Source organism: Nansenia antarctica, assembly GCF_963989245.1.
Source record: "Nansenia antarctica genome assembly, chromosome: 2".
Lineage (NCBI taxonomy): Eukaryota > Metazoa > Chordata > Actinopteri > Argentiniformes > Microstomatidae > Nansenia > Nansenia antarctica.
In genome coordinates, this window is record NC_137675.1 from 52636183 (window position 1) to 52648550 (window position 12368).

General features: G+C 46.3%; 1 protein-coding gene across 1 annotated transcript; it reads right to left on the reverse strand.

The window, feature by feature from the left end:
* Positions 1–559: 559 nt before the first annotated feature.
* Positions 560–11310, reverse strand: LOC308150262 (small ribosomal subunit protein uS9-like; the record flags this gene model as incomplete). The annotated part of the gene is made up of 6 exons (XM_080523113.1): positions 560–705; positions 985–1032; positions 1172–1268; positions 2250–2351; positions 3055–3083; positions 11127–11310. The coding sequence occupies 6 exons, from the start codon at positions 11308–11310 to the stop codon at positions 560–562; spliced, it is 606 nt and encodes a 201-aa protein (XP_080379239.1).
* Between the last annotated feature and the right edge of the window lie 1058 nt (positions 11311–12368).

The following is a 12368-nucleotide window of genomic DNA, read 5'->3' on the forward strand; positions in this document are numbered from 1 at the left end:
TACCAAGTCGACGTAGCACCTAACCCTAACCATAGTTTTCCCACATGTACCGTAACATATACACTATTCTACTTACAACATAGGCCCAAAGAAAAGAGGAATGACAGAAGTTTCACAAAAGCACATCAAGCTACAGTGATGTTATGTGGTTTATAACATCCACATGAGACACCAGACTAGGTGAGAAGAAGCAAGGTGGTGTTGACAACTTAACAAGCCCGTTCAGTCTGCCAATGGTTTTCATGTGGTGCTGTAGATCAGTTCAGAAATGTTAAATCCATACCAATTTAAAAACAGACATGAGTACTAACAAGAAGCAGCATGCGAATATTAATCTGACATGTAATAACCAATCATAGGACATGGTGAATGGCTTTGATTCAATTAACAGGATCTAAATAATGATTACCAAATCAAATTCCACAAGTACGTCAAACAGGAAACAAATGAGATTCAGAACTATGGAATAAAGCATTCAAGTACTTCATTGTTCAAGAAAAACAAGACAGGATCTTTTCTTTTTTCCCTCGACTTTATTGTATGAAAATGTACAGAGAGATTAACGGTAAGACTTCTGGTAGCGGGCACGGGCTCCAGGTCCTCCGAACTTCTTGGACTCGCACCGACGGGGGTCAGCCACCAACAGGGTCCTGTCGTACTGGATCAGGATGTCCTTGATCTCCTTCTTGGAGGCCTCGTCCACGTCTGGAGGAACAAGAGTCAGATTAACTACTACTACTGAACAACTACTACTACTACTACTGAACAATGTCATCTATTGACGAGAAATCCATACATCATAAACCACCCTCCCACCCCCCACCGAGAATCAGTGGCGCATGGCTCATGTAACATTAGTAATAGCAATTGCAAAAATTCTAAATCAACAACCACCACAATTAAACATTGCAAGGTACCCCAAACACATTCTGAATCTGTAATGCTAAAGTGAATCTAGTAACAGAGTCAAATGACGATGCTTACACTTCTGGTAGTATGCGACCAGGGCTTTGGAGATGGACTGACGGATAGCTGCAGGGAGGAGATGAGAACAGGGCAAGATTAGACAGAACACCAAAATAACCTATGAAAGTAACATTAAAGTAACCACCTGACATCCTGAGTGGACAGTCAGAACACGGCCAGCCAGGGAATGAGGGGATCTGCTCACCGTAGATCTGCGCTACGTGTCCACCGCCCTTCACCCTGACTCTGATGTCCACCCCAGCGAAACGCTCCTTGCCCAGCAGCAGCACAGGCTCCAGCAGCTAGGGGAGACAGACACACTGGTTAACAAACACACAACCAGTATAACCAAGATTACGTCAGCACTACGTCTCCTAAAGACACCCGCTTTCCCCTCTACTGTGTCCCAAAGAACTTCTATTGCCCCCTTGTACTGTTTCTCTGTTCCTCCAGTATAAAAACAACAACAACAACAACTAGGTTTTAGAAGAAGGTGATAGAAGGTTTTTCCTTCTATCAGTGGCCCCGGGCCTGAGCTGGATTACTCTTCCTTTCACGAATGGTGGACTGATGATTCACTTGCTTAGTATTCAAATGTATTGATTGTAAGTCGCTTTGGAATAAGGCATCTGCTAAATGCCAAAAATGTTAATGTAGATTATTTCAAACTTTACATTACAGGATATTTGGAAGGGACTGAGTCAGACGATGGAGAATCTATTTCAATTGGGAGAACGATCAGTCGACCTTCCTCAACTGTTAGGAACATGACTCCTCACATCCTCCACTCACACTGTCCTCAGAAAGCATTGGTAGAGAATATGTAAGAGGAGGAACCTGGACCACCGTCTCCAATGCCGTTTCAGTAGGAATACGAGTGGAGGATAGAGAGGACACAGGGAGTCTTGTAACCATTAATAGAGGAAAAAGCTATTGGTTTAGGTTTACGATGTAGTGGTGGTCTAGTGGATAGTGAGTTGGACTTGGAGTGATCGGAAGGTTGTGAGTTCAAATCCCGCCTGAAACCACCACCACTACTAGTGTGCCCTTGAGTAAGGCACTTAGCCCTCAGTTACTCCAGGCGGGGGGAATGTCCCTGTAATTCGTAATTGTAAATCACTTTGGATTAAAAGCGTCTGGCTAAATGGCAAAATTATTATTAAAATTAAGATGCCTAGTTGGGGGGGGAAGCGAAGGCACAGAGAGCAGCACTCTGGTCATCTCTACATGTAACGGATACCATAACCCTGCAGACCGCAGCACAGCGGTTCCTCTGGACTCACCTTGTACTGGAGGGTGGCTGGCTCGATCATCCCGAGGGGTCTGCCGTTCACCTTGATCAGACCATTACCCCTCTTGCAGTGGGCAACAGCTGTGGCAGTTTTCTGTGAAGACACAAAAATGAACATTGATGTTGGGATGTGAAACCTCTATAAACAGGGATGCAAACTGGTGATGGCCCAAAAAGATGACAAACATTTTCTTTGCCTGGAAAACAAAGAACATTTATGAATATTGTTGACCTACGTATTTTGAGGTAAAAACGGCTAAAACGGCTAAAAGGTGACAAGTTTGCACCCCTGTATAAAGCTGGCAGCACGTTTTAATGAATCAACACTGATGCCAGAGGGATATGGATGATGTTCTAAGTCGTGACTGCCATACGGTGCGTTCAACACAACCACCCAGCTACTAGCTAACACACTAACTATAAACTAGTAACCTAAAGCAGTTATGTACATCCCATGACAGTTTGACAGCAGTTAGTCCTTCAGTCTAGAACCATTATCCTTCATTCTAGAACCATTATCCTTCATTCTAGAACCATTATCCTTCATTCTAGAACCATTATCCTTCATTCTAGAACCATTATCCTTCATTCTACAGTTTGACAGCCAGTTAAAGTGTCTAACAGCTTCTGATCACACGCAGCTGATGTAACAGAGTTGGGAATATATGTTTAGTTGTGGTGAATGTAGATGAGTTTCGCCGTGCTTTGAGCAGCCCTGGTTGTTGTTGGAGCCCCCCTTTGGAGTTTGGGTGTACTGCAGGTCTGCACGTTCTTTTGTCCTTCTCTTGTTGCCGTACTTGCGGTGGTGCCAGAACGAAGCCGCCATCTTAATGGATTCACAAGCAGACCAGAGAAGAATTGTGTTCTATATGTCTTCTCTGCAGGTCAAATAAAAGGATTGATTGAAAGAAGTTTGGCTGTTTGACTATCGTTACACTGGTGCCGTGACCCGTCGATCTCAAGATCAGCTGAACGCCGATCTCCGTGGATGCTGCGTGGATGCCAGGTCTTAGTGTGATAGATCAAGTGTGGTCAGAGTATTATAGTAAATGGTCATTCAGTCTGAGGTCTGTGATTATATCAGTTTAAAAAGTGCTTTGATTGTTTTGGTTTTTATGTCCTGCTGTAACTTTATATTTTTTTTTAAACATTATTATTATTATTTTTTTTTTCATTCAGTAATATTACACAACGCAAGTCTGTACCACTATGGCTCAGAGGCCAGGTTTTAATGATGAGATTTTTGCCAGTCCAGTGTTGCCTATGGGGAGGGGTGCATGGGGGGCATGTCAGAGCAGAGCAGACAGTGCTGTCATAGACATTGACATTGACGGTGCTGTCAATAGTAGGGAGGTGGGGTGTTCCCAGTTGTTTACTGACAGTGGTAGAGGCACAGGGTCAGGTCAGGACCCAGGTTGTGCTGCTGTCGGACAGTTTACAGGGGAGGATTCCTCCCACATCCACACCCAGTGTTAATGACACTGAAGCTCTTCATCACCTTTCAGACATGATGGGTCAGCTAGGTGCTCAGATTGGCGAGTCCATTGTAACCAAGTTAATTTCAGCTGGTGTAGTTCACTCAAGTAGTATGAGCAGTGCACACCTCAACTGCACATCGCCTCCAGATCCTGTAACTGATCCTAATGTTGTTAGACAGGAGGTTCCGCGCGTTACTGTGAATGTAAAATCAGACAGGGAACCACCAATGTTCCGAGGTGATAGTTCTGATAAGTGTTCAGTCCAGGACTGGATTGACATGTCTAAAGCTTATCTGAGAAAGCAGAAATGTCCAATGCATGAACAGGCTGAGGAGATACTGGCAAGGCTGATGGGTAAGGCAAAGGATGTCGTGAGGGTTGGGTTGCGTAGCGATCAGACACTTGATGTGAAGCAGAACCCTGATCTCATCTATGATATCCTTCTCAAGTACTTCAGTGATGTGTCATCATGCCTCCCGTTGTCAGATTTCTATGCCACTCTACCCAGACCCAATGAGAACCCTGTAGACTACTGGTTGAGGATCAACAAAGCAGCTGATGTAGCTGGTGAGGGCCTTCGCAGACAAGGTAGGAGGATGGAGAACATAGGTGAAGAGGTAGCACGGATGTTTGTCAGGCATTGCCCGGACTCTGGACTATCCCGTATTCTGGAATGCAAGGCTATTGAGGAGTGGAGCTCACGAGACATACAGTTGAAGATTGATAATTACCAGAGAGAGCTGAGAGCCTCTGGCAGGACCGGTAGTTCTGTGCCATTGAAGAGCCATGCCACCGCCCTCCACACTGTGCAGTCTCATCCAGAGCCTTCGATTCAGTCTGTGTCTGAGCAGTGTTCCACCCAGTACCCCCCTGCTCCTGCCCATAGTCCAGTGTACCACACACAGTGTCTGCCTTCTACCCTCATTCCTTCCCAGGACCATGCTTTAGGCCAGCTTCCGTGCCCCTCCTCCGCGACTGCTGTGGCCCAGAACACTCAGCAATCTGAAGACAGGATTCTTGCTCGCATTATGGAGAGGCTGGAGCAGATGATGGGGAAAGTGCAGCAGCGTGACAGTGCTCCTCGTGGCGGAAGATACCAGGGTGGCGCCCGTGAGAAGGCCTGCCGAGTCTGTGATGACAGTAGACACACTACCATCTCACACTGCATGTCAGAGAGGCTGTGCTTTGTCTGTTTAGCCCCAGGTCACACAAAAGTTGAGTGTCCCACCAGGTCGTCCCGAGCACCTCAGCCTCAGGGAAACTAGGTGGCCTGTATTCAGAGGGAGAAAGTATAGGTCGCCAAGTAAACTCCCATTGTGAGGACGAATCTAGTGCTGAGACAGTGTATATAGCTCTCAAAAGCTCAAGTGATAACTCTGAAGATATTGTTTATCAGAATACGCATACAATTAGTGGTAGTGACAGCCTTTTCTACACACCTGTGACAGTTGGTAATACAGTGACTCTAAATGCTATGCTAGACAGTGGGTCTATGGCTTGTACAATGAGTAAGACGGCAGAGGGAAAGCTTAGAGAGGTTGGAGTTGCTACAGAGCATAACCAGTTCAGTTCAAATGTGGTGCTTGTTGGCTGTGGTGGTCGCCGTGTCAAGCCTGAGTCAGCTTTCAACGTGGAAATGGAGGTGTATGGCTGTAGGATTATGGTTCCCACTCTGGTAGTTGAAGGCCAGCATGATGAGTTGATACTAGGCACCAATGTTATTAAATATATCCTCCGGCAGTATAAGCAAAGTGATGGCTACTGGAAGGCTGTGTCTACGCCCTGTCCTGCTGGCGATCCAGAATCTGAACAGTTTCTCTCGATGCTCGCTGGTCTGAACCGTTGGCGAGGTGACGTCATACCTGACAAGATAGGCACAGTCAGGTGCAACTCAGCCGTGTGTCTTGAGCCTGGTCGGGAGTACCTGATGTGGGGCAAGCTACCCAAGTCCACTATTGTGTCTCCTGGTAGCGCTGTGATGACAGAGCCCACATCGTGTCGCTCAGCTCCAAGAGGGGTTCTGGTGGCCAGAGTTGTTACTCCTTTGTGGGGAGACGGATGGGTTCCATTGAAGCTGATCAACTCGTCCGACAGGCCCGTCTTGGTAAGACGCAATGCTAAATTGGCCGACGTCTTCTCCTGCATTGCGCTCGAGGACATGGATGAGACCGGACCTGCTGAGGTCCCACTACTCAGTTGCTGTCAAGTAACCCCGTCCAGTGAAAATGCGGCCCGCACTGTTGATGAGGAACTGAAGTACATGGGATTGAGTGGGCTCGACATACACTCCTGTGACGTGTCTGAACAGTGTAGAAGCAAGATGGCTGACCTGGTTGTGCGCTACAAGGACATCTTCTCACGCCATCACCTGGATTGTGGAGAGGCAAAGGGCTTCATACATCGCATTCACCTCTCAGATCACAGGCCATTCCGGCTCCCATTCAGACGAGTGCCCCCCAGTCAGTATCAGAAGTTGCGCCAAGTACTGAGTGAGATGGAGGAGAAAGATATAATCAGGAAGTCAACCAGTGAATATGCATCTCCGTTGGTTCTTGTATGGAAAAAGAACGGAGATCTCCGTATCTGTACAGACTTTCGCTGGCTGAACAAGAGGACCCTGAAGGATGCTCACCCTCTCCCTCACCAGGCCGACTGCTTAGCTGCACTTGGAGGTAACTCCTTGTTTAGTACTATGGATCTAACCTCAGGGTTTTATAACATGCCACTACACGAGGATGACAGAAAGTACTCTGCCTTTACAACACCTATGGGCTTGTATGAGTATAATCGCCTCCCGCAGGGCCTCTGTAATAGTCCTGGGAGCTTCATGCGTATGATGACTAGCATTTTCGGAGACCAGAACTATCTGAGCTTACTGGTTTATCTGGATGATTTATTGGTGTACGCCCCTGATGAGAGGACAGCTCTGGAACGCTTGGAGATGGTGTTCAGTAGACTGCGTGGTCATAACCTGAAATTGGCCCCCAAGAAGTGTTTTTTTCTCCGGAAATCCGTCAAATTCCTCGGCCACATAATTAATGACAACGGTGTGTTGACTGATCCCAGCAAAGTTGAGAGCATCGCAAAGATGACAAGTGCTGACCTGATGGAAGCGGACGGTGTAACCCCCTCACAGAAACGAATCAGATCTTTCTTGGGGATGATCAATTATTACCAGCACTTTGTGCCTAGCTTCTCCGCTATTGCAAAGCCTCTCTTCTCTCTGTTGACGGGCCAGAAGAGAAAAGGGAAGGTGAAACAGTCCAAACAAAGGTCACAAAGCAGGAAGTTGAAGGTTACTGACTGGACCCCCGAAACGGAGCAGGCTTTCCAGAAGCTGAAAACGGCGCTGGTTGAGACGGCTGTCCTGGCTCACCCTGATTTCAGCCGTCCCTTCATGCTGTCAACGGACGCGTCCCTTGATGGCATCGGTGCTGTCCTGTCGCAGATCCAAGAGGGTGAAGACCGAGCGAGGCCAATCGCATTCGCCAGCAAGTCCCTCTCTCAGTCTCAGAGAAACTACCCAGCCCATCGGTTGGAATTCCTAGCCTTGAAGTGGAGTGTCTGTGACAAGTTTAGCCATTGGTTGAAGGGGCATGATTTCACTGTTTGGACGGACAATAATCCATTGACTCATATCATGACGAAGCCCAAGCTGGACTGCTGCGAGCAACGATGGGTGGCTAAGTTAGCGAGCTATAACTTCGACATCAAGTACGTGCCAGGCCCACAGAATGTTGTCGCTGATGCCTTGAGTCGTGTGCCTTTCGTCAAGCAGAGAGTCAGTCACAGATTACTTGAAGAGCCCTACAAGAATCTCCTCTCCGAAGTCCAGGATGTGTCGAGTGCTTCTGTACAGGACGCCTTCCGGTCGTCCAATGATAGTGGTGACACTCCACGCCAGGCAGAGAGTTACGCTCAAAGTGTCCCATCACCTCTGCATGTCCACGCTCAGTCTATGGAGATGGATGAAGTGTCTGTTGTTCTACAGTCATATGACGATCTGTGGGAGGTCGGAGCAAGAACGCGTGCTGTAGCAGTCTTGCACCATTTGCCTCAGTTAGTCCCAGGTGGTCAGGACTCACTTCCTGCTTACAGTGAGAAGGAACTCCGGGATGAACAGCTCAGAGACAGAACTCTCTCTCGAGTCTTGTACTATGTGGAGAGACATCGGAGACCCTCCAGGAGAGAGAGAGATAAGGAATCAGTCACAGTCATGAGGTACCTGAAGCACTGGGAGAAACTTGTTGTGAGCAATGGGATACTCTACAGAGTCTCGAGGGATCAAGTCGTGAAGTCAAAACGCCGCCAGTATGTGGTTCCTGAGTCTAAGAAAGTTGAAGTTCTGAGAGGTGTTCATGACCATGCCGGCCATCAAGGTCAGTTCAGGAGTCTTGGCTTGGCCAGACAGAGGTTCTTCTGGCTCAACCTCGACAGAGACGTAAGAGACTACGTCCGTAACTGCCAGCGGTGTATTGTCAGTAAGACTGTTGAACCTGCTGCGAGGGCGCCTTTGCAGAGTATCACATCAACCAGGCCACTTCAGCTGGTTTGCATTGATTTCTGGTCAGCGGAGGACTCAAGGAACAAGTCAGTTGATGTGTTAGTTGTTACTGACCATTTTACAAGAATGGCCCAGGCATTCCCCTGCAAAGATCAGTCAGCCAAACAGGTGGCGAGAGTTCTATGGGACAAGTTCTTCTGCGTCTTTGGGTTCCCAGAACGTATCCACAGCGACCAGGGAGCTAGCTTCGAGAGTCAACTAGTGAGTGAGCTGCTCAGAGTCTCCGGTGTCAGAAAGTCGCACACAACCCCGTATCACCCGATGGGTAACGGTAGTGTGGAACGTTTCAATAGAACTCTCGGTAACATGATCCGAGCGCTTGAACCAGAGGCAAAAATCAACTGGCCGAGGCGTTTGCAAACTCTGACGTTCATGTACAATAGCACAGCGCATGAGTCAACTGGCTATGCACCTTTCTATCTGATGTTTGGGCGTACTCCTCGTCTCCCTGTCGATATACTCTTCCGGACAGTCCTGAATGATCCAGCTGTGGTCAGCTACGACAAGTATGTGATGTCTCTCACGAAGGATCTGAGAGAAGCTATGGTCATAGCCCAGGAACATGTCATAAAAGAACAGCACCGTCACACAGAGCTCTACAACAGACGAGTGAAAGGGCCCACCATTGACGTCGGAGACCGTGTGCTGTTGGCGAACAAGAGAGAGAGAGGAAAGAGAAAGGTGGCTGACCGTTGGGAGTCTACTGTATATACTGTGGTGGATAGGAACTCTGAGACTCACACATATAGGATACAAGACACTGTCACTGGACGAGAGAAGGTAGTCCACCGTAATCTATTGTTGTTGGTGAACTTTCTGCCGGTGTATGATACGAGTGTGATCTCTGACCCAGTTTCATCCCTGTCTGCTGTTCATACATCAAATGAGCCAAGTGACATGTCCGTGTCGGAAGTGGAACAGGATTCCTTGCCTGGGGAAGTGAGTAGAGGAACCGCGTTCGAGTCGGAGAGAGTGGATTCCTGTCCTGGGAGTGAGGGAGGGGAGGTTGAAGACATGGAGTATGGGGGTAGAGCTGTTCGGGAGAGGGATGTTCCCTTGACTGTTCCAGAGCCCAAGGATCCCAAGGGAAGAACCCTGGAGTGGGTCACCCAGTTACCATTCCCTGACCACTCACGGACAGAGGCTACTAACACTGTAGTGTCTTCAGTCTCGTTTGCCCCTCAGAGGGTTCCCGAGCAGATGGCTGAGGAGCAAATGGTAGATCAGTCCATTAACTCTGATTCTAGATTTGTGGTTAGCGCTGATGATTGTACTGATGTTTCTGGTAACACGAATCAGATAGATGATGCTAGTGACACACAGCGTACTGACACTCTAGCTTCTGTTACACAGTGTGAACATCCTAGTACAGTCACACAGGTCAAGTCCAAGTTTGGTCGCCTTATCAAACCAGTTGACAGATTGATTTATACTATGTCAGGACAAGACATTATCCAAGACACTAAGTCAAACATTCGAGCTGTTTGTAGGTCAGTGTTTCAGGCTTCCCACAGTTAGATAAGCCGAAGCTCAGTTCAGTGCATGTATACACTGTGCACACTGACATCCTATGACATATAGGTTTGTTCGTTATTCTGATTGTTTCATAAGAGGTTGTGGCCTCTTGAAGGCTAGTAATACACAGTGGAAAAAAAAAAAGGGTCTTGTGGGGTGTAGAACGCACCCTACCGCCAGTAGTTGGTTGGAGAGATAGGTTACCTCTCTTTCCACTTCATCCTTATAGGATACTTTTCAAGTTGGCTGTCCTGTCCTTTGGCGGCCCTATGTAATAGTGTAAAAAGTAAAAAGTAGTATTTAAATGTATAGTTGCTGCTCAAGGTTGGCGAAATTCAGGGGAGGTGGGTGTAACAGAGTTGGGAATATATGTTTAGTTGTGGTGAATGTAGATGAGTTTCGCCGTGCTTTGAGCAGCCCTGGTTGTTGTTGGAGCCCCCCTTTGGAGTTTGGGTGTACTGCAGGTCTGCACGTTCTTTTGTCCTTCTCTTGTTGCCGTACTTGCGGTGGTGCCAGAACGAAGCCGCCATCTTAATGGATTCACAAGCAGACCAGAGAAGAATTGTGTTCTATATGTCTTCTCTGCAGGTCAAATAAAAGGATTGATTGAAAGAAGTTTGGCTGTTTGACTATCGTTACACTAGCCCCCAATATTGTTCATTGGCAATGATGAAAGTTGCAAAAATCGAATATCTAATGAAGCTACAAACATCTATAAATATTTCTTTTTTAAGTGTGCATGTGCGTGCGCGTTTGGTATTGTTTCTTCTAAGCCCAGTTATTCTAAACCCACTTCAGAGGAGATACCAACTTTACAAGCCAACGTTGATCCGTTAACAAGTCAACTGAAGTTACACTTTTTACAGTTTCAACTTCTCATTCTCACAACCACCTGTGCAACCTTACACATCGTGAGCTTAGAATGATAAGGTTCTATCTCCGTTTAGAATGATAAGGTTCTATCTCCGTTTAGAATGATAAGGTTCTATCTCCGTTTAGGGCAGTTCAGAGATATTGAGCATCAAAGTTTTTACATTCCATTATGTTTTGTGAGATGGAACCTTTGTATTTTATTCATTTCTAACAACAACAAAATAACATAAAAAAAAAAAAAAACACCACACAGGCATTAATAAACACCTAATGGATAAGATTATGAAAAAAAATACATTTTTACAAAAATGGAGATAGAACCTTATAATTCTAACGTCACGATATGACAAAATCACATCAGAATCACAACACTGACAAAGAGGGATGCAAGCTTTGAGGAGGGAGGAAGAAAAGGTGGATATTATTTTTCCTAATTTACCTGTGCTCCCTTTACCTGGTATGCTGCTGCTCTCCTGGGCAAATATACCCGAGCATTTCTCCCGGTCCACATGGCCCTCCAGACACAGCTCCGTGACGATCTGGAGGACCCGTTGGCACAGGCTGATCCCGTCCTCCGCGCTGTGGACACTCATCATGTCCCTCCGGTTAACGGTCCATCGCATGGTGCGTCCCTCCGGTTAACGGTCCATCGCATGGTGCGGCCACGTCCATCTCCCACTGCGCAATGACGCGACTGACAGCCTAGGCGCGCTTCTCGCGTTTGGACCAAAAGATGCCGAGCGCACTTAGGCATTCACCCCAGCCACTCACTGGCCAATAGGAATGCCGAGCGCACTTAGGCATTCACCCCCGCTCACTGGCCAATAGGAACGAAGCATCTATTAAGTAAGACCCTATATACCTGCTACAGTGTTAAACTTGAACAGGGCTTTGATAGTCACCAGTTGTTTTCACAGATTATTTGTTTATTTACATTATCTGTTTTCTATTGTTGGTAAATATGTAAATACGTAAATACATTTGATTTAATTTTAAAAATATTATATTAATATTGAAACTGCAGATTATTAATGATTAATCTCTGAGTATTGGAGAAGGGGTATGATTAAATAAGCTTATGCTTCTTCCTACTCCTTTTCGGACATGTGAAGTAAATAGTGTTTTTTGTTTTGTTTTTTCTTGTTTTTGTTTTGTTTTTGTTTTGTTTTTTGTTGTTATAACTATTTCTTTTTTCACATGTTCGAAATAAAGCTTTCATTCATTCATTCATTCATTCATTCAACAGACGATTTGTGTGTAATTACTGATCTCAGTCCTATAATAACCAGCCTACGATGCTTGTGTGTCTTCTGGGTCTTTCACAGATGTGTTCTGTGAATGCCAATTATCTCATCTTGTTCCTCGATATTATATTCTAGTGGCCAAGCTTTAACATGCTTCCTCAAAACCTCACTGTAAATTATATTTCATTAATTCTTGCCTTATATAAACAGATATTCAATATCTGATTGTCTGGTGTGTGTGTGTGTGTGTGTGTGTGTGTGTGTGTGTGTGTGTGTGTGTGTGTGTATGTGTGTGTGTGTGTGTGTGTACACACGTGCATGCATGGTGTCTGCGTGTGTGTGTGTGTGTGTGTGTGTGTGTGTGTGTGTGTGTGTGTGTGTGTGTGTGCGTGCGTGTGGTGTGTGTATTATGTGTTGTGTGTGTATATTGCAGGTTT